This window comes from Amblyraja radiata, chromosome 31 (assembly GCF_010909765.2).
Source record: "Amblyraja radiata isolate CabotCenter1 chromosome 31, sAmbRad1.1.pri, whole genome shotgun sequence".
Classification (NCBI taxonomy): Eukaryota; Metazoa; Chordata; class Chondrichthyes; order Rajiformes; family Rajidae; genus Amblyraja; species Amblyraja radiata.
In genome coordinates, this window is record NC_045986.1 from 29,198,396 (window position 1) to 29,226,109 (window position 27,714).

Below are 27,714 nucleotides of genomic sequence, written 5' to 3' on the forward strand. Positions count from 1 at the left end.
ACAAAAATGCTGGAGAAACTCAGCGGGTGCAGCAGCATCTATGGAGCGAAGGAGATAGGCAACGTTTCGGGACGAAACGTTGCCTATCTCTTTCGCTCCATAGATGCTGCTGTACCCGCTGAGTTTCTCCAGCATTTTTGCCCACCTTCAGTGTGACCATATACTATTGAATATATATATATATATACACACACACACACACACACACATATATATATATATATATACACACACACACACACACACACACACACACATATATATATACACACGCACACACACACACACATATATATATACACACACACACACACACATAAATAAATAATCAGATAAAGTGCAATGGACTATTAATGTTCAGAGTTTTGTTTGAGTTGAGTTTAATAGCCTGATGGCTGTGGGGAAGTAGCTATTCCTGAACCTGGATGTTGCAGATTTCAGGCTCCTGTACCTTCTACCTGAAGGCAGCGGGGAGATGAGTGTGTGGCCAGGTTAGGTGTGGGTCCTTTGATGATGCTGGCAGTGTTTACAGTCACACTGTGTGGGAACGGCCCCACACCGACCATCATGCCCCATCAACACTAGTCCCACCTGTCTGCGTTTGATCCATGTTTAGAGAGTTAGCTCTTAAAGGCTAACGGAATCAAGGGATACGGGGAGAAAGCAGGAACGGGGTACTGATTCTGGATGATCAGCCATGATCATATTGAATGGGGGTGCTGGCTGGAAGGGCCGAATGGCCTACTCCTGCACCTATTTTCTATGTTTCTATATATCCCTCCAACGTCGCCCATTCCTTCCCTCCGGAGATGCTAGCTGACCAGCTGAGTTATAGCCCTGTCCCAAGATGCGAGTTCATTCCAAGAGCTCTCCCGAGTTTGCCCTGATTTGAACTCGGAGATTTACGGTAATGGCCACTCGTCGGTACTCGAGGCTCTCGTGGACATTTTTCGACGTGTTGTAAAATCTTCACGAGTCTTCCCGAGCTTACCTGCCGTTACCGAGTCTTCCCGAGTACCTGCCGTTAGCGTTACAAGCCGGTAAGAGACGTCCCCGAGCTCCGACGTACCCGCTACGTTCATTCTCCGTGCTTGCCACGAGCTTGATTTTTTTAAAACTCGGGAGAGCTCTTGGAATGAACTCGTACCGTGGGACAGGGCTATAACTCCAGCACTCTGTGTCTACCTTCGATTTTACCAACATCTGCAGTTCATTCTTACACATTAAAGACAAACTTGGGTAGTTTTCTCTGGAATGTCTGAGACCTGATAGCAGTATATAAAATTACGAGAGGCTTAGATAGGGTAGATACTCAGAACCTTTTTCCAAGCTGGGAGCGTCAAAGACTAGAGGGCATAGCTTTAAGGTGAGAGGAACAAAGTTTAGAGGAGATGTGCGGGGCAAGTTTTTTTTACACAGAGGTTGGTGGGTGCCTGGAACGTGCTGCCAGGGGTAGTGGTGGAAGCAGATACGATAGTGGCGTTTAAGCAGTTTTAAGTTGGGAACGGACTTTGTGGGCCGAAGGGCCTTATTCCTGTGCTGTATTTTTCTATGTTCTGTGTGGATTAAATATTTGCGAAGGGTCTTAACCCGAAACGTCACCTATTTCTTTTCTTCAGAGATGTTGCCTGACTCGCTGAGTTTAGTTTAGTTTAGAGATACAGCGCGGAAACAGGCCCTTCGGCCCATCCAGACCGCGCCGACCAACGATCCCCGCACACCCGCACCATCCTAAACACACTAGGGACAATTTACATTTACACCAAGCCAATTAACCTGCCAACCTGCGCGTCTTTGGAGTGTGGGAGGAAACCGGAGCACCCGGAGAAAACCCACGCGGGCCACGAGGAGAACGTGCAAACTCCGCACAGACAGCGCCCGTGGTCAGGGTGGACCCCACCGTGGCTGCCCACGGCTCCAGCTGGTGTTACTCCAGCACTTTGTGGCCGTCTTTCGTATTTGCGGAAATGCGCCCACGTCTTACAGGATTGGTGGGAAAGTGAAGCTTCGATCCCGTGGGAAGAGCGGAACTCGCACGAGGGCAGCAGTGACCAAGATAACTGTGACCAACACTCCGACTGCCCGGCGTTGACTACTTTTCCCCGTCTCTCTGACAGACGCTGCAGAATTCCGTGCAGGGTGCCGGGAAGGGGCAAGGATTCGTATTTCGGGGAGATAAAGAGGGATCGCCACTGACCTGCCTCTCCGCCAGGATACGGGAAATTATCACCAAAAACTTCATGGAGGAGCAGGCTTCAGGTAAGACAATAGACAATAGGTGCAGGAGTAGGCCATTCGGCCCTTCAAGCCAGCAACGCCATTCAATGTGATCATGGCTGATCATCCCCAATCAGTACCCCGTTCCTGCCTTCTCCCCATATCCCCTGACTCCGCTATTTTTAAGAGCCCTATCTAGCTCTCTCTTGAAAGCATCCAGAGAACCCGCCTCCACCGCCCTCTGAGGCAGAGAATTCCACAGACTCACCACTGTCTGTGAGAAAAAGTGTTTCCTCGTCTCCGTTCTAAATGGCTTATTACCCCTTATTCTTAAACTGTGGCCCCTGGTTCTGCACACGGAGGAGGCGGGGTCAACGATATCGTTCCAGCCGCGCGGGTATAAAGATGGAGGTTGCCCCCTTTCCCCAGCTAAATAAGTGGCACGGTGGCGCAGTGGTAGAGTCGCTGCCTTCCAGGATCACATGTTATAGGAGTAGAATTTGGCCATTCGGCCCATCGAGTCCACTCCGCCATTCAATCAAGGCTGATCTCTGCCTCCAAATCCCATTTTCCTGCCTTCTCCCCATAACCCTCGACACCCGTTCTAATCAAGAATTTGTCCATCTCTGCCTTAAAAATATCCACTGACTTGGCCTCCACAGCCCTCTGTGGCAATGAATTCCACAGATTAACTACCTTCTGACTAAAGAAGTTCCTCCTCACCTCCTTTCTAAAAGAGTGCCCTAGACTCTCCCACCAGTGGAAACATCCTCTCCACATCCACTCTATCTCTGCCTTTCATTATTCTGTATAAGTTTAAATGAGGTTCCTCCCTCAACCTTCTAAACTGCAGCGAGTACAGGCCCAGTGCCGTCAAACGCTCATCATATGCTAACCCACTCATTCCTGGGATCATTCTTGTAAACCTCCTCTGGACCCTCTCCAGAGCCAGCACATCCTTCCTCAGATATGGGGCCCACATTTGCTCACAATACTCCAAATGCAGCCTGACCAGCGCCTTATAGAGCCCCAGCATTACAGCATCTCTGATTTTTGTATTCCAGTCCTGTTGATATAAATGCTAGCATCGAACTTGCCCTCCTCACTACCGATTCGACTTGCAAATTAACCGGGTACGCATGGTTCTCGTTGCCTTGCAGCTGACGCGCAGGAGATGTCGTCGCTGCGGCCTCTGCAGGAGGAGAACAGCATCCTGCAGCAGGAGCTGTCCCGTGTCGAGGACCTGATGGCGCAGAGCCGCGCGGAGCGGGACGAGCTGGCCATCAAATACAACGCCATCAGTGAGCGGGTAGGTGACACAACACGGAAACAGGCCCTTCGACCCATCAAGGCTGTGCCAGCCAGAGATCCCCGCACATCAACACACACACACACACACACACACACACACACACACACACACACACACACACACACACACACACACACACACACACACACACACACACACACACACACACACACACACAATAATTTTACAATTGTTCCAAGCCAATTAACCTGCAAACGTCTTTGGAGTGTGGATGGAAACCGGTGCACCCGGAGAAAACCCACACAGGTCACAGGGAGAACGTGCAAACTCCGTACAGACAGCGCCCGTAGTCGGGATCGAAACCGGGCCTCTGGCGCTGCGCCACAGTTCTCCAGAGATGCTGCCGGACCCGCCGAGTTACTCCAGCACTTTGTGCCCGATAGTGTAAACCGGCATCTGTGGTTCCTTGTGTATCCATCATTACAATGACACGGGTGATGCTGAAGGCACCATGTTTGGACACGCTAGAGGCTGAAAACATGTTCCCGGTGTTGGGGGAGTCCAGAACCAGGGGCCACAGTTTAAGAATAAGGGGTCGGCCATTTAGAACGGAGATGAGGAAACACTTTTTCTCACAGAGAGTTGTGAGTCTGTGGAATTCTCTGCTTCAGAGGGCGGTGGAGGCCGGTTCTCTGGATGCTTTCAAGAGAGAGCTAGATAGGGCTCTTGAAGATAGCGGAGTCAGAGGATATGGGGAGAAGGCAGGAACGGGGTACTGATTGTGGATGATCAGCCATGATCACATTGAATGGCGGTGCTGGCTCGAAGGGCCGAATGGCCTACTCCTGCACCTATTGTCTATTGGACCATTTCCCACCACAGATGCTGCCCGGCACGCTGAGTTCCTGCAGCTGTAATTGTAGGTTGCCTTTGGGCCTGGGGTTTGAGGGGATTCAATTACCGCCACCCTGGAGCGGTTCCTGGATTCAGTACATTGTGGGCCCGCGAGTTGTGCGTAGTTTGCTGCCATGGATTTAGATCTCCAGTCAGGAATGTGCGTTGTTATCGGGAACAAGGCGAATGGTGGCGTCGCCAACACCTGAGCTAAGAGCGGAGAACTTGCCTGGGCTTGTCTTTCCAGTTGAGTAACCCGAGAACATGTCTGGGCAGGCCCGAGTTTGGCCCAGGTTCAAGGCTGCCTTAATGGGAGCTTAATGGGAGCGTTGACTAGTGACACCTCCAAATTTGAGGAAGGACATTCTTGCTATTGAGGGAGTGCAGCGTAGGTTCACCAGGTTAATTCCCGGGATGGCGGGACTGTCATATGTTGAGCCTGCACGTCTTTGGGATGTGGGAGGAAACTGTGGCACCCGGAGAAAACCCACGCGGTCACGGGGAGAACGTGCAAACTCCGTGCAGACGGCGCCCGTGGCCCGGGTCTCTGGCGCCGTGAGGCAGCAGCGCTACCGCTGCGCCGGCCCGGCGTTATTGTACGGTGGGATAACTCCGCGGCCCTTTGCCGCGGCAGCAGACGGGAGCGGCCAAGCTGAATGTCTCCGAGCCAAACAGCGAGAGGCCGTCTCCCAAAGCCGGTTGCCGTGGAGACGGGCCTTGTAGTTGGGGCCTGTGAGACCGATGCAGCAACAGGGACAATATGTCTGAATGGGACAAACCCTCCCAGGGCAACAGATGCCTCATCCAGAGACCGGGCCTTTCATCTGACCCCTGGCTGCGGGTGAATAGGAGGCTTAAGTGGGCAGGTGATTGGGTTCTTTAGGACTGACGTGAGGAATTCCATCCCGCGCGTTGCTATGGCAACCTCGGTCTATGGTGGGAAAGATAAAGAGGGATTGTTTTGGTCGGCAGATGCTCATCAGCAGATGAAGGGGGTGGGGGAGGGGGCGATGAGTCACTGTTTGGGGGGGGCAGTGTGTGTGTGTGTGCGCGCACAAAGGGCGTTGTGGGGGTGATATTGCCCGCTATGCGCTGGCATTCTCGGGCGGAGGGCGGCACGGTGGAGCAGCGGTCAAGCTGCTGAACCGAGACAAGCTTGTTGTCGAGCCCCACGCAAGGTTTAATGACAATCTGACGGAAATATTATTGTTTTCTTAACGGAACGATACATTGGGGTCTCAAAGAAATGACCACAAGATAAGCGGCACGGTGGCGCAGCGGTAGAGTTGCTGCCTCACAGCGCCAGAGACCCGGGTTCGATCCTGACTACGGGTGCTGCCTGTACGTTCTTCCCGTGACCCGCGTGGGTTTTCTCCGGGTGCTCCGGATTCCTCCCACACTCTGAAGACGTTCAGGTTTTAGACAATAGGTGCAGGAGTAGAGGCCATTTGGCCCTTCCAGCCAGCACCGCCATTCAATGTGATCATGGCTGATCATCCCCAATCAGTACCCCGTTCCTGCCTTCTCCCCACATCCCCTGACTCCGCGATTTTTAAGAGCCCTATTTAGCTCTCGCTTGAAAGCATCCAGAGAACCTGCCTCCACCGCCCTCTGAGGCAGAGAATTCCACAGGCTCACCACTCTCTGTGAGAAAAAGTGTTTCCTCGTCTCCGTTCTAAATGGCTTACTCCTTATTCTTTGTAGGTTAATTGGCTTCTGTAATTTGTCCCTAGTGTGTGCGGGGTGATCGCTGGCCGGCGCAGAAAGCCCAGTTTCGCGCCGTATCTCTAAACCAAACCACATTGCCAGTGTGTCTGTATGTGTTTATTGACAACAGAGGAATGGATTGGCCCATATTGGGGATTATGTGCCCATATGGGAGAAGTGAATGGATAACAGGAGGGAGGCCAGGATGTGACAGAGTACCAGTGCAGCGATACAGATGGGGAGAGGATGCTCCTCAACCTGCGGAGCATCCTGGACAATACAGCTCCTCACCCCCTCCGTGACGCACACAGGTCTAGCCGAGGAGCACCTTCAGCAACAGACTGGTTCCACCAAGATGCAGCACAGAACGCCACAGGAGATCCTTCTTCCCTGTGGCTATCAACTCCTCCCCCTTCTGTCGTGGGGTAGACTGAGACTGACACCCCCACTCCCCCCCCCCTCCCAAATCCTTGCACCCCCCCCCCCCAATCCTTTCCACTCGTCACTTTAATTTCATGTTTCATGTATTTTGTGTTTTTTTGACTGTTGGCAGATCAATTTCCCTCCTGGGATGAATACATTTCTATCGTATCGCAGGGTGGAAACGGGCCCTTCGGCCCATGCCGAGCACCGTTCATACTAGATCCACATTATCCCACATTCCCATCCACTCCCTACAAACTAGGGGGCAATTCACATGGGGCCAATTCACCTACAAACCCGCGCGTCTTTGGGATGTGGGAGGAAACCGGAGCACCAGGAGAAAACCCATGCGGTCACAGGGAGAACGTGCAAACTCCTCACAGATAGCAGCCGAGGTTGGGATCGAACCCGGGTCTCTGGCGCTGTGATACAGCGGAATTCCCAGCTGCACTAATGTGTTACCTTTCAATTAATAATCAATCCTTGACTATATATATATAATTTAAAAAAATCTGACGTTATATTCCCATTGAAACCTGGCTTGGAAAGTGTTTTATTTCTTCAGTAAACAATCCCTGGCGAAGGCCTCTATTTTCAGGAGGTGATTTGTGTTTGAGTCGGTCGCTGGTCGCCCATGATTATTCCATCTGCGCGCCATTTGCTGTGTGTGTGTGCTCCCTCTGGTCTGATCCGCAAGCTGCCGGCTTGTAACGAAATATAGACTCTCCATAACAGCGGCACAAACCATCTCCAGCTGACAAACTGTAGGAGCCAGAGGATTAAAAACCGGGCCCAACTTGTCGTGCCCTTGCAAGTTTCATGAAAATCTGAAGATTTAATTACAAAATTCTTCGTGGAATAATACGTTGGGGTCTCCGCAAGATGGCCGACACGGTGGCGCATTGATTTAGCCGCTGCCTCGTCCCACCGAGTCAGCGCCGACCAGCGATCACCCCGTACATTAGCTCTATCCTACACAACAGGGACAATGTGCAGAGGCCAATTATCCCACAAACCCGCACGTCTTCGGAGTGTGGGAGGAAACCGGAGCACCCGGAGAAAACCCACGCCGGTCACGGGGAGAACAGCGCCAGGGACTCGGGTTCGATCCCGACCTCGGGCGCTGTCTGTGCGGAGTTTGCACGTTCTCCCTGTGTCCTCGTGGGTTTTCTCCTGGTGCTCCGGTTTCCTCCCACATAGCAGAGAGGTGCGGGTTCGCAGGTTAATCGACCCTCTGTAAATTGCTCTCTAGTGTGTGTAGGATGTGAAAGTGGGATAACATAGAACTAGTGTGAACGGGTGATCGATGGTCTGTGTAGACAGAATCCAGCCAATTATGCATCTACCCGATCTATTCCCCTCATGACCTTGTACACCTCTGTCACGTGTGCCGAGTTACAGCGCAGATCTTTACCGTGCGTGCGTGTGTTGTGTGTGTAGCTGGAGCAGTCCCTGCGGTTGGAGACGGGAGAGCGGGAGCGTGAGAGCCTGGAGAACAAGAGCCTGGCGCAGCAGAACATCGAGCTGAGGCGGCGACTGGAGGAGGAGCAGACGTCGTACAAACGCAAACTCCATGCCTACCAGGAGGGGCAGCAGCGGCAAGCTCAGCTGGTGCAGAAGCTGCAGTCCAAGGTGACGGCCACACACACGCACACACACACACACACACACATGCACACACACACACACACACATACACAGACATACATACACACGCACACACACACATACACAGACATACATACACACGCACACACACACACACGTACATACACACGCACGCACATACATGCACAGGCACACATGCGCACGTACACACGCACAGGCATGCACGCACACATAAGCTCATGCACACGCATGCACACGCACACATCCGCACGCACACATACACACGCACACACGCTTGCACATGCACGCACATACATACACAAGCACGCACACACACACGCACGCACACATACACACGCACGCACATACACACGCACGCACACATGCGCACACACGCACGCACACAATCTGTACCGCATTCTAGCTGGCTAATTGCCTGCATCCATTCAGTCATAGAGTCTCTCACTGTAGAAGCAGGCCCTACTCTGTCTCTCAGATCACCTTCATCCATTTAGCGCAACTTCAGGCATTCCCTCTCTCTCCATCCCTCCCCCACCCAAGTCACACTAATCAAGTCAAGTCAACTTCATTTGTCACATGTGCATACAAGATGTGCAGTGAAATGAAAGTGGCAATGCCTGCGGGATTGTGTAACCCAACACAACAACACAACACAACCAGTATTTACTTCTTTTTTTTTAAAGTCACAACAGTAAATTATTCCCTGGTGAGAGTAGAGTTTACGTTCCTGACGGCCTGTGGGAAGAAACTCCGTCTCATCCTCTCTGTTTTCGCAGCATGACAGCGGAGGCGTTTGCCTGACCGTAGCAGCTGGAACAGTCCGTTGCTGGGGGGGTAGGGGTCCCCCATAATGTTGCTGGCTCTGGATCTGCACCTCCTGGTGTATAGGTCCTGCAGGGGGGTGAGTGTAGTTCCCATGGTGCGTTCGGCCGAACGCACTACTCTCTGCAGAGCCTTCCTGTCCTGGGCAGAGCTGTTCCCAAACCAGATCGAGATGTTGCCGGACAGGATGCTTTCACAAGCACCAGAATTGAAGGACTGAAGGATCCTCAGAGAGACTCTGAATTTCCTCAGCTGTTTGAGGTGGTAAAGGCGCTGCCTTGCCTTATTCACCAGTGTGATGTCCATGTCAGATCCTCTGTGATGTGGACTCCCCAGTATTTAAAGCAGCTCACCCTGTCCACAGTAGCCCCGTTTATCCCCAATGGCTTGTACATCCTCGCTAGCTTCTCGTAGCGAGATTAACTCCGAGATGCGAATAGGGCGAGGGGTCGGGAAGCGCTGCCTCGCGTGGCGGGAACGTGCGTCCGTGACCCTCTGCTCTCTCCGCCAGGTCGTCCAGTACAAGAGGAAGTGCGGCGAGGTGGAGCAGCAACTGCTGGAGAAAGCTACTGAGCTGGAACACCATCGACTGGAGGTAGGTGGGGGGGGGGGGGGGGGGGGCAACGTCTGAGCCAGCACACCCTCGCCTAAACATCCGACCTGTCACCCCCCCCTCAACGGCATCGCTCACTGCGCAACAAGCATGGCCCTGTGCATAACCTCCAGGAACAGAATAAGGCCATTCGGCCCATCAAGTCTTCTCAAAATATCAATCGTTCAATGGTTTTTATATTGTCACCTGTATCAGGTGCAGTGGGATCCCTTTTTTCACACAGCTCAGCAAGACTCTCTGTACATAGCAACATCCCCCTGATAGACAAAAATGCTGGAGAAACTCAGCGGGTGAGGCAGCATCTACGGAGCGAAGGACCTATTCCTTCGAAGAAGGCTCTCGACCCGAAATGTCACCTAATTCCTTCGCTCCATAGACGCTGCCTCACCCGCTGAGTTTCTCCGAATGGCCTACTCCTGTGTTTATTGTCTATTGTGCCTTTTCCCCATGACCCTTTGATGCCCGTACTAATCGGCTTGGCCCTGCAGTCGCCACGGTAGCGGGCTTTCCCCCCGGGTTTCGGGAATAACGGAATGTTTCCCTTTGCCGTGTTCCCAGAGCCAGCTGGACATGACGGACATGGGGATGCAGCGCGGTGAGGAGGAGCAGAGCACGGAGCTGGAGAACATCCTGATCCGTCTGGAGGAGGAACAGCAGAGGTAGGTGGGGAACCTGGTCACCCCCCGACCCATCTCCTCCACCGCCACCCGCCCGCCCGCCCGCAGGGACACGGGCCAGAGAGACACAAAACGCTGGAGTAACCCAGCGGCTCGGGCAGCATCTCTGGGGGGGAAGGAATGGGTGACGTTTCGGCTCGAGACCCTTCATCAGAATCTGTGGATTCCCCTGCCACACAAGGCAGTGGAGGCCGATTCACTGGATGTTTTCAAGAGAGAGTTTGATATACTGCAGCTCTTGGGGCTAACGGAACGGGGTACTGATTGTGGATGGTGGACAAAAGTGCTGGAGAAACTCAGCGGGTGCAGCAGCATCTATGGAGCGAAGGAAATAGGCAACGTTGCCTATTTCCTTCGCTCCATGCAAAGAGTTGAACAATCTCCACTATAGGAAATAGGCAACGTTTCGGGCCGAAACCCGGAAGGGTTTCGGCCCGAAACGTTGCCTATTTCCTTCGCTCCATAGATGCTGCTGCACCTGCTGAGTTTCTCCAGCACTTTTGTCTACCTTCGATTTTCCAGCATCTGCAGTTCCTTCTTAAACACTGATTGTGGATGATCAGCCATGATCGTATTGAATGGCGGTGCTGGCCAATGGCGGAAGGGCCGAATGGCCTACTCCTGCACCTATTTTCTATGTTTCTATTGAGTCTGATGAAGGGGGGGTAGTGTGGGGAGGGGGAGGGGGAGTGGGGGGAGTGGGAGTGGTGGGGGGGGGGAGTGTGGGCACCCGTGTCGTGCCTGCCGCTGTGACGTGCCCACGGGCCTGCTGTGGTTACAGGAGCGCCAGTCTGGCGCAGGTGAACTCGATGCTGCGGGAACAGCTGGACCAGGCGGGCAGCGCCAACCTGGCACTGAGCGAGGACCTGCGCAAACTCACCGCCGACTGGAGCCGCGCCCGCGAGGAGCTGGAGCAGAAGGAGGTGGAGTGGAGGCACGAGGAGGAGGTACGTCACCCGTGGTGCTCCACCTTTCCCCCGCCGTCCCCCGCTCCTCCCCTGTGCTTCCCCCCCACTCTAATAATAATAATAATGGATGGGATTTATATAGCGCCTTTCTAATACTCAAGGCGCTTTACATCGCATTATTCATTCACTCCTCAGTCACACTCGGTGGTGGTAAGCTACTGGGGCAGACTGACGGAAGCGTGGCTGCCAATCTGCGCCTACGGCCCCTCCGACCACCACCAATCACTCACACACATTCACACACAGGCACGATTCCCCCCCACCCCCCCCCCTGCTTCTACCCGCAATCCCCAGACAGAGCGGATGTGGAGAGGATGTTTCCACTAGTGGGATAGCCTAGGACCATAGGTCACAGCCTCAGATTAAAAGGACGTTCCTTTAGGAAGGAGATGAGGAGGAATATCCTGGGTGGTGAATCTGGAATTCTTTTCCACAGACGGCTGTGGAGACCAAGATAATGAATATTTTTAAGGCAGAGATTTAAGACAGATTTTTGATTAGTGCGGGTGTCAGGGGTTATGGGGAGAAGGCAGGAGAATGGGGTTAGGAGGGAGAGATAGATCAGCTGGAGTAGACTTGAAGGGCCGAATGGCCTAATTCTTCTCCTATCACTTATGAACATGAATTTGCAAGTCCATAAACGATAGGAGAAGAATTAGGCCATTCGGCCCATCAAGTCTACTCCGCTGTTCAATCATGGCTGATCTATCGCTCCCTCCAAACCCCATTCTCCTGCCTTCTCCCCATAACCTCTGAGCTGACCCTGGATTGCTAAGCGGGGCGCGACTGTTTTACTGATTCGTGCAGGAAGGAACTGCAGATGCTGGTTTAAACCGAAGATAGACACAAAATGCTGGAGTAACTCAGCAGGACAGGCAGCATCTCTGGAGAGAAGGAATGGGTGACGTTTCGGTCTGCGGAAGGGTCTCGACCCGTCACCCATTCCTGCTCTCCATAGATGCTGCCCGTCCCGCTGAGTTACCCCAGCATCGTGCGCCTGTCACCGTTTCACTGATCGCTGCGTCTGTTGCTTGTAGTCCTTCAACATGTACTTCAGTAACGAGCACAACCGCCTGCTGACCCTCTGGAGACAAGTCGTCGGCTTCCGGCGGCACTTCAGCGAGATCAAGTCGGCCAGTGAACGGTGAGACACCTGGGGTGAGGTGTGTGTGGGGGGGGGGGGGGTGTGGTGTGGGGGGGGGGGGGTGGGGGTGTGTGTGTGGGGGGGGTGTAGGGGTGGGATGTGTGTGTGTGTGTGTGGGGGGGGGGGGTGTGGGGTGGTGTGGGGGGGGGTGGGTGGGGGGGGGGGTGTGGGGGTGGGTGTGTGTGTGTGTGTGGGGGTGTGGGGGTGGGTGTGGGGGTGGGTGTGTGTGTGGGGGGGTGGGGGTGTGTGTGTGGGGGGGTGTAGGGGTGGGGGTGGGGTGTGTGGGGTGGTGTAAGGGTGGGGGGGTGGGGATGTGGGGGTGGGTGTGTGTGTGTGTGTGTGGGGGGGGTGGGGGGACAGCCCCTGTACCTGACCCGTGTGCGTGCGCGCGCTGCAGGGACCTGTCGGAGTTGAGGAATGACCTGGCCCGATCCTCACGGACCATCCACGCCTCGTGCCTCAACCTGAGCGGGCACCTGCGGCTGGCAGATGGCAGCGCCACCGTGCAGCTGGAGCAGCGGGCAGCACAGCTGGCACAGCTGGAGGAACAGCTGCGTGACAAGGTGCGGCAGATGATGCAACTGCAGAGCAAGTACGACCTGGAGCGGGCAGAGCAGAGCTGCAGGTACGTGTGTGTGTGTACACGTGTGTGTGTGTGTGTTCACGTCTGTATGTATGTGTAGGTGTGTGTATATGTGTGTGTGTGTACATGTGTGTGTGTACGTGTGTGTGTACATGTGTATGTGTACGTGTGTGTACATGTGTGTGTACGTGTGTGTGTACGTGTGTGTGTACGTGTGTGTGTACGTGTGTGTGTACGTGTGTGTACATGTGTGTGTACATGTGTGTGTACGTGTGTGTGTACGTGTGTGTACGTGTGTGTGTACGTGTGTGTGTACGTGTGTGTGTACGTGTGTGTGTACGTGTGTGTGTACGTGTGTGTGTACGTGTGTGTGTACGTGTGTGTGTGTGGACGCTACCATATTCATAAATTCATAAGTGATAAGAGCAGAATGAGGCCAATCAGTTCCTTCCTGCACTTTTCACTGTACCTCGATGCACGTGACAATAAACTAAAAGGGAAGATAGGCGCAAAAAGCTGGAGTAACTCAGCGGGGGGACAAGCAGCATCTGTGGAGAGAAGGAATGGGTGACGTTTCGGGACGAGACCCTTTACTGTGCTAAACTGAAACTCCAGCTTTTTGTGTCTATCTAGATTCTAGAACAGGATAGAATTCTACTGAAAGATCTTGGTCTGAAACGTTGCAACAATTTGCAGCATTTTTCGTTTTGTGTAAAATATTCCAGCACCTGCCGTTTTATTTTGCTATTGAACAGGATGAGAGAAGTTTCGATTCATCCTATTGAAAGTGCAGTTGCTACGTCTGCCAGCAGGTGGCACCTCAGGCCAGTGCTGGGCTGATCAGCTTCTTGAGTCACCATGTGAAGACAAGTTTGTCTAATAGCCCTGTCCCACTGTACGAGTTCATTCCAAGAGTTCTCCCGAGTTTGCCCTGATTCGAACTCGGAGATTTACGGTAATGGCCACTTGTCGGTACTCGGGGCTCTCGTGGACATTTTGAAAAATCGTCACGAGTCTTCCCGTGCTTACCTGCCGATAGCGAGTCTTTCCGAGTACCTGCCGTTAGTGTTACGAGCCGCTAAGAGACGTCCCCGAGCTCCGACGTACCCGCTACGTACATTCTCCGTGCTTACCACGAGTTTGATTTTTTTTTTAAACTCGGGAGAGCTCTTGGAATGAACTCGTACCGTGGGACAGGGCCTTTATGATGGAGATAGATGGTTTCTTGATCAGGACGGGTGTCAGGGGTTACGGGGGGAATGCACGAGAATGGGGTTGCGAGGGAAAGATAGATCAGCCATGATTGAATGGCGGAGTAGACTCAATCTGTAGGAAGGAACTGCAGGGGGTCTCGACTGGAAATGCCACCCATTCCCTCTCTCCAGAGACGCTGCCTGTCCCGCTGAGTCACTCCAGCATTTTGTATCTATTGGCGGAGTAGACTCGATGAGCTGAAAGGCCTCATTCTGCTCCGATCAGTTTTGAGTTTCAGTTTAGTTTATTGTGACGTGTTCCGGGGGACAGTGAAAAACTTTTTGACAATAGGTGCAGGAGTAGCCAGCGCCGCCATTCAATGTGATCACGGCTGATCATCCACAATCAGTACCCGTTCCTGCCTTCTCCCCATATCCCTGGACTCCGCTATTTTTAAGAACCCTATCTCGCTCACTCTTGAAAGCATCCAGAAAACCGGCCTCCACCGCCCTCTGAGGCAGAGAGCCAGTCAGCGGAAAGACAATACATGATTACAATTGAGCCGTCCACAATATACAGATACATGATGAAGGGAATAACATAAATAAACTTTAATGCAAGATAAAGTCCGATCAAAGATAATCCATGGGTCTCCAAATAAGTAGATGGTAGCTCAGTGCTGCTTCCTAGTCGGTGGTTGATTGATTGATGCTGCCTGACCCGCAGAGTTCCTCCGGCCCTTTGTGTTCATAGTCACGTGTACTTGGTGCAGTCAGATTCTTTGTGTGGATGGTAAGATGGTCTAACGTGTTGAGAGTTAGATTTAGGCCTAACGGAATCGAGGGATATGGGGGGAAAAGGCTGGAACGGGGTTCTGATTTTGGATGATCAGCCATGATCACATTGAATGGCACTGCTGGCTCGAAGGGCCGAATGGCCTGCTCCTGCGCCTGTGTTTCTATGTGTGTGCCGTTTATCTTGCAGAGTGACGGAGCTGATGGTGACTGTGGATCGATTGAAGGGCCAGATCAGTGAGAGGGACAGGACCATCAGCAGCCTGAACCAGACGCTGGAGAGCCTGGTGGGTGAACCAGGGGCGAGGGGAAGGGAGGGGGTGGGTCTAGTTTCACCGTCGCTGATGTTGACAGCCCAAGGTGCCGGGGCCTGTACTTGTGGGTGTTTAGAAGGATGAGGGGTGGGGGGGGGGGGGGGGAACCACATTGAAAATTACCGAATAGTGAAAGGCTTGGATGTGGAGAGGATGTTTCCACTAGTGGGAGAGTCTAGGACTAGAGGCCACCACCTCAGAATTAAAGGACGTTCCTATAGAAAGGAGACGAGGAGGAATTTCTTTAGTCAGAGGGTGGTGAATCTGTGGAATTCTTTGCCACAGACGGCTGTGGAGGCCAAGTCAGTAGATATTGTTAAGGCAGAGATAGATAGAGAGAAGGAAGAGAAGGAATGGGTGACGTTTCGGGTCGAGACTCTTCTTCAGCCGGGGGTTATGGGGAGAAGACAGGAGAATGGGGTTAGGAAGGAGTGATAGATCAGCCATGATTGAATGGTGGAGTAGACTTGATGGGCCGAATGGCCTAATTCTACCATCACTTATACAAAACGATAAAACTTTATTCATCCCTGGAGGGACAGTCACAACACACGAGGTCGACCAACATCTTGAAATTAAAAGTGAAAACAAAAATAAACAGAGAAGCGACTGTTGGCCGGCTACTGTGTGCACGGCCCCTTCACCGGGACAAACGGACAAACAAACACAGACTTATCCCCAAGCAGAGGATTCTAAACTAGAGTGCACCCCCTCCCCCTCCACCCCCTCCCCTACACCGGGTCCCCATTGTCTCTCCCCCTTCCCCCCCTAAGCTCATGGGTCATGACCTTATGAACACTGCCCAAGTGCCTGATCCCAGTCTGGCCCAAGGAAACCACAGGCCGTTGCCAAGAAAGACATTTGCTTTAGCAGCACGGTGGCACAGCTGGTTGAGCCACTGCCTCACAGCGCCAGTGACCCTCGGTTCAATCCTGACCTTGGGTGCTGTCTTGTGCGTGGAGTTTAGCTCGTTCTCCCCGCGACCGCGTCGGTTCTCTCCGGTTCCCCCCCTTGCGTTCCAAAGACGCGCGGGTTTGTCGGTCAAAGAGGCTTCTGTAACTTAGCCCTGAGGGTAGTGGACGGGGACAGTGAGGCAACGTGGACTCAGTGCGGACGGGGGATTGATGGTCAGCAAGGACTCGATGGGCCAAAGGGAAGTGGGGTACCAGGGGAGGGGAGATGGAGGAGGGGAAGGGATTGTTAGACTACGGGAGGGGAGGGGAGTGACTGGGTGGGATGGGAAGATGAGCGTGTGGGGCACTTGGTGTGAGTGTGTTTGACCTGTTCCTGTGTCTGCACCAGGAGTCGAGCCGGGCTGAGGCACAAGATGCCCAGGAGGGGGCGCAGTTAGAGAGTGTGAAGGCCGAGATGGAATCCCTGCACCAGATCCTCAGTGACATCGCGCAGGTGAGCGCGCCGGGGAATGCGCGAGACACGGTGGCGCAGCGGTAGAGTTGCTGCCTTACAGTGAATGCAACGCCGGAGACCAGGGTTCAATCCTGACTACGGGTGCTGTCCGTACGGAGTTTGCACGTTCTCCCTGTGACCGCGTGGAGGACGTACAAACTCCGTACAGACAGCACCCGTAGCCGGGATCGAACCCGGGCCTCTGGCGCTGTGAGGCAGCAACTCTACCGCTGGGACGCCAGTTGTGGTGAAGGCTCTGGTGTTGGTAGCCACGGTAACCGGCGCGCTGCCCGCTCTCTCTCTCTCTCTCCTCAGGTGGTCATCTCGGACACTGATGGAGGGTGTCAGCCAGGCCCCGCCGAGCGGCCTGGAGACGTTGCTGAGACGGACAGCGCTAACCTGGGGCTGCCAGACCTGCGCACCCCGTCTCCACGGCGACGGGCCTCTCCCCACCGCAGCCGTTCCCCCGGTCGCCGCTCCTCGCCGGCTTTCACCAACTCCGTGTACGTGGCTGTACAGGGGGCCGTGCAGAGGAGGCAGCTCCTGGTCCAGGTGAGGGGTCAGAGGGGAGAGGTCACACTGCTGGGGGTGAGGGGTTCACGAGGGCCAAGGGGGCAAAGCAGCAGAAGTCATGGGGACGAGGTCAAGGGGGCAAGAGGTCATGAGGCAGTGGGGTGAGAGGTCACGGGGCAAGGGGGTGAGAGGTCACGGGCAAGGGGCTGAGAGGTCACGAGGCAAGGGGGTGAGAGGTCACGAGGCAAAGGGGTGAGAGGTAACGGGGTGGGAGGTCACTGGGCAAGGGGGTGAGGGGTCACGGGGTGAGAGGTCATTAGCAAGGGGGTTAGAGGTCATGAGGCAAGGGGGTGAGAGGTCACGGGGCAATGGGGTGAGAGGTCACGAGCAAGGAGCTGAGAGGTCACGGGGCAAGGGGATGAGGTTGTGTTGCTCAAGGGCGTGCGTGCTGTTGTGACAGGAGCTGCGTGCCAGGTACGAGTCGGCCCAGGACTCTGTGGGCAGCCTGAAGAGGCAGCTGGCAGACAGCGAGGGTGATCGCCGCGCCCTGGAGCAGCAGATCCTCAAGCTCAAGGAGGAGACGGAGGCCTCGGTGCGAGCCAGGGACGACGCCAAGCGAGACGCCAGCCGCTTCCGCTCCTCTGCCGACCTGCTGGCAAGGTGAGGCCACGGGATCTGCTCCCCATCGAACTCAGCCCTGCCCAACACGCAAGGACCAGCCTCACCCCGGCCTCTCCCTCTTCTCCCCTCTCCCATCTGGCAAAAGGTACAGAAGTGTGAAAACCCCACACCTCCAGAGTCAGGGACAGTTTCTTCCCAGCTGTTTCTTCACCGACCAGAGAGCGGTCCTGAACTACTACCTACCTCATTGGTGACCCTCGGACTATCCTTGATCGGATTTTGCTGGCTTTACCTTTCACTAAACGTTATTCCCTTTATCCTGTATCCGTACACTGTAAGCGGCTCAATTGTAATCATGTATTGGCTTCCCACTGACTGGTTAGCACGCAACTAAAGCTTTTCACTGTACCTCGGTACATGTGACAATAAACTAAACTGAACTGAACTGAACCTAAGTGGCTCAGTGGCACAGCGGGTAGAGCCGCTGCCTCACGGCACCGGAACCCCCGGTTCGATCCTAACCTTGGGCGCTGTCTGTGTGGAGTTTGCACGTTCTCCAGTTTCCTCCCACACTCCAAAGACGTGCGGGTTTGTAGGTTAATTGGCTTCTGTAAATTGTCCCAAGCGCGTGTAGACCAGAACTGGTGCACAGATTCCCTGCCCAGATGCTGCCTGAACGGCCGAGTTCCTCCAGCACTTTGTGTTTGGAAATGGATTGAATTAATGGAACCGTCTGTTAAAACAGCAATGAATAGTTAAGATAGACACACAAAGCTGGAGTAACTCAGCGGGACAGGCAGCATCTCTGAAGGGGAAGGAATGGGTGACGTTTCGGGTCGAGAGCCTCCTTCACCCATCTTTGAAACGTCATCCATTCCTACTTCAGTCCGAGGAAGGGTCTCGACCCGAAACGTCGCCCATTCCTGCTTCAGTCTGAGGAAGGGTCTCGACCAGAAACGTCACCCATTCCTTCTTCAGTCTGAGGAAGGGTCTCGACCCAAAACGTCGCCCATTCCTTCTCTCCAGAGATGCTGCCCGCCCCGCTGAGTTACTCCAACGTTTTGTGTCTACCTGGGAGTGAGTCTATGTGTGATTAGTGTCCCTCCACTGTCTGTGGGGTGGCGGTGGAGGGCAGGAGGTGACCGGGCTCCCCCCACCTAACACTGCTGCTCCTTTTCCCCCATTGACCTGTTGGGCCTTTCACCCCCCCCCCCCCCCCCGCAGCGAGAAGGGGAGCCTGGAGAGATGCATGCAGTCGCTGCAGCAGCGGGTGGAGACCATGCGCGGAGAGGCGGAGAAGCTGCACCTGGCCAACGGCGATCTCCAGCGGCAACGGGACAACATGGAGGACGAGAAGGAGGACACGGTCAAGGACAAGGAAAGGGCGCTGAAGGAGATCGAGCGAGGGTGAGTCTACGACCGCCGGCAACAGCAACAGCAACAGGCCACTCGGCCCCTCAACACCAGCCCAACCTTTCACATAATCTTTCACACAGAGAGTGGTGAATGTGTGGAACTCTCTGCCACAGAAGGTAGTTGAGGCCACAGTTCATTGGCCATATTTAAGAGGGAGTTAGATGTGGCCCTTGTGGCTAAAGGGATCAGGGGGTATGGAGAGAAGGCAGGTACAGGATACTGAGTTGGATGATCAGCCATGATCATATTGAATGGCGGTGCAGGCTCGAAGGGCCGAATGGCCTGCTCCTGCACCTATTGTCTATGTTTCCATGATCCCTATACTATCCTCATATTATCCCTATTTTATTCCTATGTTAACTCCGTGTCAATAGTGTTTTATTGTCATGTGTCCCAGATGGAACGATGACATCCTTACATGCAGCAGCACAGCAGGGTATGTAAACATAGACAATAGGTGCAGGAGTAGGCCGTTCGGCCCTTCGAGCCAGCACCACCATTCAATGTAATCATGGCTGATCATCCCCAATCAGTCTTTTTTGGGTCTGAAGAAGGGTTTCGGCCCGAAACGTTGCCTATTTCCTTCGCTCCATAGATGCTGCTGCACCCGCTGAGTTTCTCCAGCATTTTTGTGTACCATCCCCAATCAGTACCCGGTTCCTGCCTTCTCCCCATATCCCCTGACTCCGCTATCTTTAAGAGCCCTGTCAAGCTTTCTCTTGAAAGTATCCAGAGAACCGGCCTCCACCGCCCTCCTGAGGCAGAGAATTCCACAGACTCGCCACTCTCTGTGTGGAAAAAGTGTTTCTTCATCTCCGTTCTAAATGGCTTACTCCTTATTCTTCAACAGTAGCTCCCCTGGTTTAAAGTCCTCTTTAAACAATATCTGGCGCGGCGAGGCAGCAACTCTTCCGCTGCGCCACCGTGCCGCCAGGTTTTGTTGTAAACTTACGGTTCTTTCTCTGAAAGTCTGCGTCTCTGGTGTCCTAACGGCCGCGCCTATTTCCCCGCCAGCCACAAGATGATCGAGCAGCTGGAAGGAAAGAACTCGAGCGTGAGGAAGGAGCTGGTGCAGGTGAAGGAGGCGCTGAGACAATCCTCGCTGGTCAAGGAGGTGCTCGAGAACGAGAAGGCTGAAATTAAAGAGGCTCTGGCCAAGGTCAGCTTGTAACCGCGCACAGTGCACTATCAACCTCACAGTGAGGGGACTCGCCTCTATGTGATGTGGACAGGATGTGTCCACTAGTGGGAGAGTCTAGGACCAGAGGCCACAGCCTCAGAATAATAGGACATTGTTTTTTGTTGGGTTGGGTTGGGGTGGGTTGTGTTGGGGTGGGTTGTGTTGGGGTGGGGTGGGTTGGGTTGGGTTGGGGTGGGTTGTGTTGGGGTGGGTTGTGTTGGGTTGGGTTGTGTTGGGGTGGGTTGGGTTGGGGTGGGTTGGGGTGGGTTGGGTTGGGGTGGGTTGGGTTGGGTTGGGGTGGGGTGGGTTGTGTTGGGGTGGGATGGGTTGGGTTGGGGTGGGTTGGATTTTGTTGGGGTGGGTTGGGTGGGGGTGGGTTGGGTTGGGGTGGGGTGGGTTGGGGTGGGATGGGTTGGGTTTATTGGGGTGGGTTGGGTTTTGTTGGGGTGGGTTGTGTTGGGTTGGGTTGGGTTGGGGTGGGTTGTGTTGGGTTGGGGTGGGTTGGGGTGGGTTGTGTTGGGTTGGGTTGGGTTGGGGTGGGTTGTGTTGGGGTGGGTTGTGTTGGGGTGGGTTGGGTTGGGTTGGGTTGTGTTGTGTTGGGTTGTGGGTTGGGTTGTGTTGGGTTGTGTTGTGTTGTGTTGGGTTGTGGGTTGGGTTGTGGGGGGTTGTGGGGGGGTGTGTTGGGTTGGGTTGTGTTGGGGTGTGGTGGGTTGTGGTGGGTTGGGGTGGGTTGGGTTTTGTTGGGGTGGGTTGGGTTTTGTTGGGTTGGGTTGGGTTTGAGCATTAATTGAGTGGCTTCCCCAACCCCAGGTGCAGAGCGCCAACGTGGAGTTGGAGGTGGTCCTGGGCAAAGTGCGGACGGAGCAGGCATCGCTGCGAGACTCTCTGTCTAAGATGAGTGCCATCAACGAGGGCCTGGCCCAAGACAAAGTGCAGCTGAACCAGATCATCCTGGAGGTAACCAATAGTTTAGATTAGTTCAGAGATACAGCACGTAAACAGCCACTCGGCCCACCGTGTCCGCGCCGACCAGCGATCCCCGCACACTAACAGTATCCTACACACACTAGGGACAAATTACATTTATACCAAGCCAAATAAAGCTACAAACCTGTCGGTCTTTGGAGTGTGGGAGGAAACCGGAGCACCCGGAGAAAACCCACGCAGGTCACGGGGAGAACATGCAAACTCCGTACAGACAGCACCCGTGGTCGGGATCGAACCCGGGTCCCCGGCGCTGTGAGGCAGCAACTCTACCGCTGCACCATCCTGAGAAGATGTAGAACAAGGGGTCACTGTTTAAACACCAAGGGTCACCCATTTAAGACAGACGTCAGGCTCTCAAGTGAAGTCAGCGTTTAAGGCCGCGTTGGTTCGGAATTGTTGGCAGTAAGCGAAGGAAGGGCAGAGTGGCCTTTTGTTGCGTGTGCATGGGGATGCCTGTAACTCTTGTGTTTATATTCATAAGTGACAGGAGCAGGATTAGGCCATTCGGCCCATCGTGCCTGCTCCGCCATTCACTCATGGCTGATCTATCTCTCCCTCCGAACCCCATTCTCCTGCCTTCTCCCCGTAACCCCCGACGCCCTCACTAATGAAGAGTCTTGTGTGTCGGCAGCTGGAGGAGGAGAAGGTGTTGCTACTGGGGCAGAAGAAGGAAATGGAGCAGGAGAAGGGCTCGATCCGTGACGAGCTGGTACGCCTGGAGCAGGAGAAGCTCGACCTGCAGGCCGAGCGGCACGGCCTGGAGCACAGCCTTCAGCTGGCGGAGCAGAGTCGACACAGCCTCCAGCACGACCTCCTCGCATCCCAGCAGGACAAGCGAGAGCTGCAGGAGCGGCTCGGACAGGTAGAGGCAGCACCTGCACATGGGCACCCCGTCGCACTCACCTCCGCCCCCACTGCCCCAAGACATTGCACCTTGTCCGTGTATCTCACACGCTGACCTGTCTGTCCTGGGCCTCCTCCACTGTCAGAGTGAGGCCTAGCGCAGAGACCTCTCTGCCCTGGGCCTCCTCCACTGTCAGTGTGAGGCCTAACGCAGCGACCTCTATGTCCTGGGCCTCCTCCATTGTCAGAGTGAGGCCTAACGCAGCGACCTCTATGTCCTGGGCCTCCTCCACTGTCAGAGTGAGGCCTAGCGCAGCGACCTCTATGTCCTGGGCCTCCTCCATTGTCAGAGTGAGGCCTAACGCAGCGACCTCTATGTCCTGGGCCTCCTCCACTGTCAGTGTGAGGCCTAACGCAGCGACCTCTATGTCCTGGGCCTCCTCCATTGTCAGAGTGAGGCCTAACGCAGCGACCTCTATGTCCTGGGCCTCCTCCACTGTCAGAGTGAGGCCTAACGCAGCGACCTCTATGTCCTGGGCCTCCTCCATTGTCAGAGTGAGGCCTAACGCAGCGACCTCTATGTCCTGGGCCTTCTCCACTGTCAGAGTGAGGCCTAACGCAGCGACCTCTATGTCCTGGGCCTCCTCCATTGCCAGAGTGAGGCCTAACGCAGCGACCTCTATGTCCTGGGCCTCCTCCACTGTCAGTGTGAGGCCTAACGCAGCGACCTCTATGTCCTGGGCCTCCTCCATTGTCAGAGTGAGGCCTAACGCAGCGACCTCTATGTCCTGGGCCTCCTCCACTGTCAGAGTGAGGCCTAACGCAGCGACCTCTATGTCCTGGGCCTCCTCCACTGTCAGAGTGAGGCCCTAACGCAGAGACTTCTCTGTCCTGGGCCTCCTCCATTGTCAGAGTGAGGCCCTAACGCAGCGACCTCTATGTCCTGGGCCTCCTCCACTGTCAGAGTGAGGCCCAACACAAATTGGAGGATCAGCACCTCATATTTTGCCCGGGCTACTTACACCCCAGCGTTATGAACATTTAGTAGGAAAGAACTGCAGATGCTGGTTTAAATCAAAGACAGACACAAAATGCTGGAGTAACTCAGCGGGACAGGCAAGTGCGGAGACGGAAGCCGGTTACAGAAACATCCTCGTAAGAATAAAAGTTATTTGGGAAAAATCTTCTCCTCATTTTCAGAATTATAATTTATTAACAAACTGTTCCCCCGCAACGTTGATTCCACTGCGAGTCGGGTCGGGTCGGGTCCGGTTACGGAAATGGATGAAAAAAAGGCCCACGTTCTGCTCCGTTGCGTACTACACGTCAGCCCATTGCATTTAGAAGGAGTGGTCTATCTTGCTCCGCTATAGGATCTTTGGTTTGTGCTGTCCACAGGTGAGCCGCCAGAAGCAGAGCGTGAGCGAGGAGCTGGCGGAGCTGCAGCGGGAGGTGCTGCGGCAGGCCGAGGCGCTGGTGCGGGCAGCCAGAGAGAGGGAGGAGGTGACGAGGCTGAAGGCCGGCCTGGAGGTGCAGCTGTCGGCCGCCGAGCGCGAGTGCCGGGTGCTGGCGGACGAGGCGACGGCGCTCCGGTGAGTACGGCCGGCCCCCGCGGGGACACACGCCACGTGCAACGTGACCGCCCCCATCCTGTGGAGGAAGGAACTGCAAGACGGACACAAAGCGCTGGAGTAACTCATCGGGACAGGCAACATCTATGCAGAGAAGGAATGGGTGACGTTTCGGGTCGAGACCCTTCGTCAGACTCAAAGAAACGTCACCCGTTCTTATTCTCCAGAGATGCTGCGTTACTCCAGCACTTTGTGTCTTTCCGCGGTAGAAACCAGCACCTGCAGTTCTTTCCCTCGCACTTCTCCGCACCCCACCCGCGGTTGACGCCGGCCAGAGTCATTGTTCCCCCAACACCCTGGCACACTGACGATACTGACCCAGGTATCCCACACTCACCCCCCCATCTCACATACTCCCCTCAATCACGCTCCCCCTCCCCCCGATCATTCTCAATCTCTCTCTTCCCCTGCCTCCCTCTCTCCCCCTGCCCCCGTCTCCCCTGCCCGTCTCCCCCTGCCTCTCTCTCCCCGTCTCCCTCTCTCCCCCCCCTCCCCTGCCTTTCTCTCCCCCTGCCCGTTTCCACTTGCTCCTTTCTCTCTCTCCCCCTGTCTCCCTCTCTCCCCCTCTCTCTCCCCTGCCTCCCTCTCTCGCCCTGCCCCTCTCTCCCCTGCCTCACCCTGTCTCCTGTGCGTGTAGGTGTGAGAAGGAGGGTCTGGAGACATCTGTGTACGAGAGCCGTCAGTGGCAGTCGCTGCTGGAGACACAGAAGGAGCAGCTGGAGGGAGAGAACCAGGCGCTGCTCCAGGCCAGAGAGGCCTTGCAGGGTAAGGCCAGCGTAAGGCGTTTGGGGTCGAGACCCTTCTTCGAAGGAATAGGTGACATTTCGGGTCGAGACCTTTCTTCGAAGGAATAGGTGACATTTCGGGTCGAGACCTTTCTTCGAAGAAATAGGTGACATTTCGGGTCGAGACCTTTCTTCGAAGAAATAGGTGACATTTCGGGTCGAGACCCTTCTTCGAAGGAATAGGTGACATTTCGGGTCGAGACCTTTCTTCGAAGAAATAGGTGACATTTCGGGTCGAGACCCTTCTTCGAAGAAATAGGTGACATTTCGGGTCGAGACCCTTCTTCGAAGGAATAGGTGACGTTTCGGGGCGAGACCCTTCGGGTCTCGCCCCGAAACGTCGCCCATTCCTTCTCTCATGATGCTGCCCGTCCCACTGAGTTACTCCAGCATTTTGTATCTACCTTCGATTTAAATCAGCATCTGCAGTTCTTCCTTACACATACATAGATCAATCTATACATGTGCACAAACATAGACATACTGTATACATAAACATACATATATATACACATACATTAATACATATACGCTGAATCATCCTACCACAACCAGAGAGCAGTCCTGAACTACTATCCACCTCTTTGATGACCACTGGACTATCCTTGATCGGACTTTGCTGGCTTTACCTCGCACTGAACGTTATTCCCTTATCGTGAATCTGTACACTGTGGATGGCTCGATTGTAATCGTGTTGTCTTTCCGCTGACTGGTTAGCACGCAACAAAAGCTTTTCACTGTACCTCGATACACGTGACTATTAACTAAACTGAACTGAACATAAATATTTACATATATCCATACATATATACTAACATCTATCTATACATACACACACACACACACATACACACATATACACACACACACACATACATACACACACACACATATACACACACACATACACACACACACACATATATACACACAAACATACATACACGCATACACACAAACATACATACACACATATATACACACATACATACACACATACATACACACACACATATATACACACATACATACACATACATACACACATACATACACACATACATACATACACACATATATACACACATACATACATACACACACACACATACATACACACATATATACACACATACATACACACATACATATATACACACATCTATACACACACATACATCTGGATGTATACTGTATCAAGCCTTTTCCCTGTGCCTTGCCCACATTAGTCCCTCACTCTCCCCGTGTGTGTTGCAGCTGAGAGTGGCCGTGTGCGTTCGGGGCTGGAGGGGGAGGTGATCAAGCTGGAGCGGGACAGGGACGCCCTGGAGCAGAGAGTGTGTGAGAGTGAACGGCAATGCCAGCTCACCCTGCAACAGGAGCAGGCCGCACACCAGGCCGACCTGGAGCATCTGCAGCACGAGAAGGTAACGGGGGGGTTAGGGGGGTAACGTCTCCCAATGAGGGATTGGGGATGCTTTTAACAAACCCCGTGATTATGTAGATATACCCAGTGCCTCGAGCTAACCTTGGACCAAACTAACCAAATGGCCTCATTCCGCTGCTATGTATGTACACACACAGATATACATATATATATCTTTAAAAATATATATATAATATATATATATATATAGACACACCAAAGATTATAAGACAAGAGCGGAATTAGGCCATTCAGCCCATCAAGTCATCTCTGCCATTCAATCATGGCTGATCTATCTTCTCCCCATAACCGCTGACTAATCAAGAATCTGTCAATGTCCACCTTAAATATATCCTCTGACCAGGCCTCCTTCGCCATCGGTGGCGATGAATTCCACAGATTCACCACCCTCTGAATAAATTCCTCCTCATCTTCCTAAAGGTACGTCCTTTTATTCTGAGGCTGTGCCCTCTGGTCCGGGACTCTCCCACTTGTGGAAACATCCTCTCCACATCCACTCCATCCAGGCTGAATCATGCTGGGCTTGTGTGTGTGAGGGGATCGGGGCCAGACATGGAGCTGAAACACTGTGGTGTCTGGGTGGTGAATCTGTGGAATTCTTTGCCACAGAAGGCCATGGAGGCCAAGTCAGTGGATATCTTTAAGAAGGTGACAGACAGATTCTTGATTGGTACGGGTGTAGTTGTCACGTGAGCCGAGGTACAGTGAAAAGCCTTTGTTGCGTGTTAATCCAGTCATTATGTCACTCTACTCAACAACGTACCTCGGTGACTGCCAATCACCCCCCCACCCCCCGGACACTTATTATCACTTATTATTATTTATTCAAATCATTTGCTATGTCGCTCTTCCAGGGAGATGCTAAATGCATTTCGTTGTCTCTGTACTGTACACTGACAATGACAATTAAAATTGAATCTGAATCTGAATTATTACATGATAACACATGAGTAACACATGGATAACACATGGTTAGATAGAGCTTTTAAAATAGTGGAGGAGTCCAGAGCCAGGGGCCACAGTTTAAGAAAAAAGGGGTAAGCCATTTAGAACGGAGATGAGGAAAAACCTTTTCACCCAGAGGGTTGTGAATCTGTGGAATTCCCTGCCTCGGAAGGCGGTAGAGGCCAATTCTCTCGATACTATCAAAAGAGTTAGGTAGAGCTCTCAAAGATAGCAGAGTCGGGGGATATGACGAAAAGGCAGGAACGGGGTACTGATTGTGGATGGTCAGCCATGATCACAGTGAATGGCGGTGCTGGCTCGAAGGGCCGAATGGCCTACTCCTGCACCAGATTGATTAGTAGGACTGGATGTTGCAATCCCTAAGATTTTTCACTACAATTGACATTCTTGGGGATGACCACTAGGTGATTTTGCTACCAATTCAGACACATCTTCAGTTGTGTACCTGCACCTATTATCTATTGTCTATTGAATGGCGGTGCTGGCTCGTAGGGCCGAATGGCCTACTCCTGCACTTATTGTCTATTGTATCGGGGGGTTATGGGGAGGAGGCAGGAGAGTGAGTTGGAGAGGTGGGGGGATAGATCAGCCGCGATTGAATGGCAGAGTGGACTGGATGGGCCGAATGGCCTGATTCTGCTGCTGCTGCTGCTGCTGTGGTATGAC

General features: G+C 53.7%; 1 protein-coding gene across 4 annotated transcripts in view; it reads left to right on the top strand.

Annotated features, from left to right (window-relative positions):
* Positions 1 to 27,714, top strand: part of crocc (ciliary rootlet coiled-coil, rootletin) — a 67,664-nt gene that overhangs the window by 12,959 nt on the left and 26,991 nt on the right. For all 4 annotated transcript variants that reach the window (XM_033048387.1, XM_033048385.1, XM_033048386.1 and 1 more), the window contains exons 2-20: positions 2,118 to 2,259; positions 3,378 to 3,526; positions 7,955 to 8,146; positions 9,477 to 9,560; positions 10,137 to 10,237; positions 11,037 to 11,202; positions 12,261 to 12,367; positions 12,765 to 12,992; positions 15,129 to 15,225; positions 16,555 to 16,659; positions 16,975 to 17,211; positions 17,633 to 17,832; positions 19,018 to 19,200; positions 20,224 to 20,368; positions 21,200 to 21,346; positions 22,008 to 22,238; positions 23,618 to 23,811; positions 24,488 to 24,615; positions 25,893 to 26,062. In XM_033048387.1, the coding sequence (XP_032904278.1) occupies positions 2,241 to 2,259; positions 3,378 to 3,526; positions 7,955 to 8,146; positions 9,477 to 9,560; positions 10,137 to 10,237; positions 11,037 to 11,202; positions 12,261 to 12,367; positions 12,765 to 12,992; positions 15,129 to 15,225; positions 16,555 to 16,659; positions 16,975 to 17,211; positions 17,633 to 17,832; positions 19,018 to 19,200; positions 20,224 to 20,368; positions 21,200 to 21,346; positions 22,008 to 22,238; positions 23,618 to 23,811; positions 24,488 to 24,615; positions 25,893 to 26,062 (2,883 nt within the window). In that variant the 5' untranslated portion in view covers positions 2,118 to 2,240. The remainder of the gene's footprint in view (positions 1 to 2,117; positions 2,260 to 3,377; positions 3,527 to 7,954; positions 8,147 to 9,476; positions 9,561 to 10,136; positions 10,238 to 11,036; positions 11,203 to 12,260; positions 12,368 to 12,764; positions 12,993 to 15,128; positions 15,226 to 16,554; positions 16,660 to 16,974; positions 17,212 to 17,632; positions 17,833 to 19,017; positions 19,201 to 20,223; positions 20,369 to 21,199; positions 21,347 to 22,007; positions 22,239 to 23,617; positions 23,812 to 24,487; positions 24,616 to 25,892; positions 26,063 to 27,714) is intronic.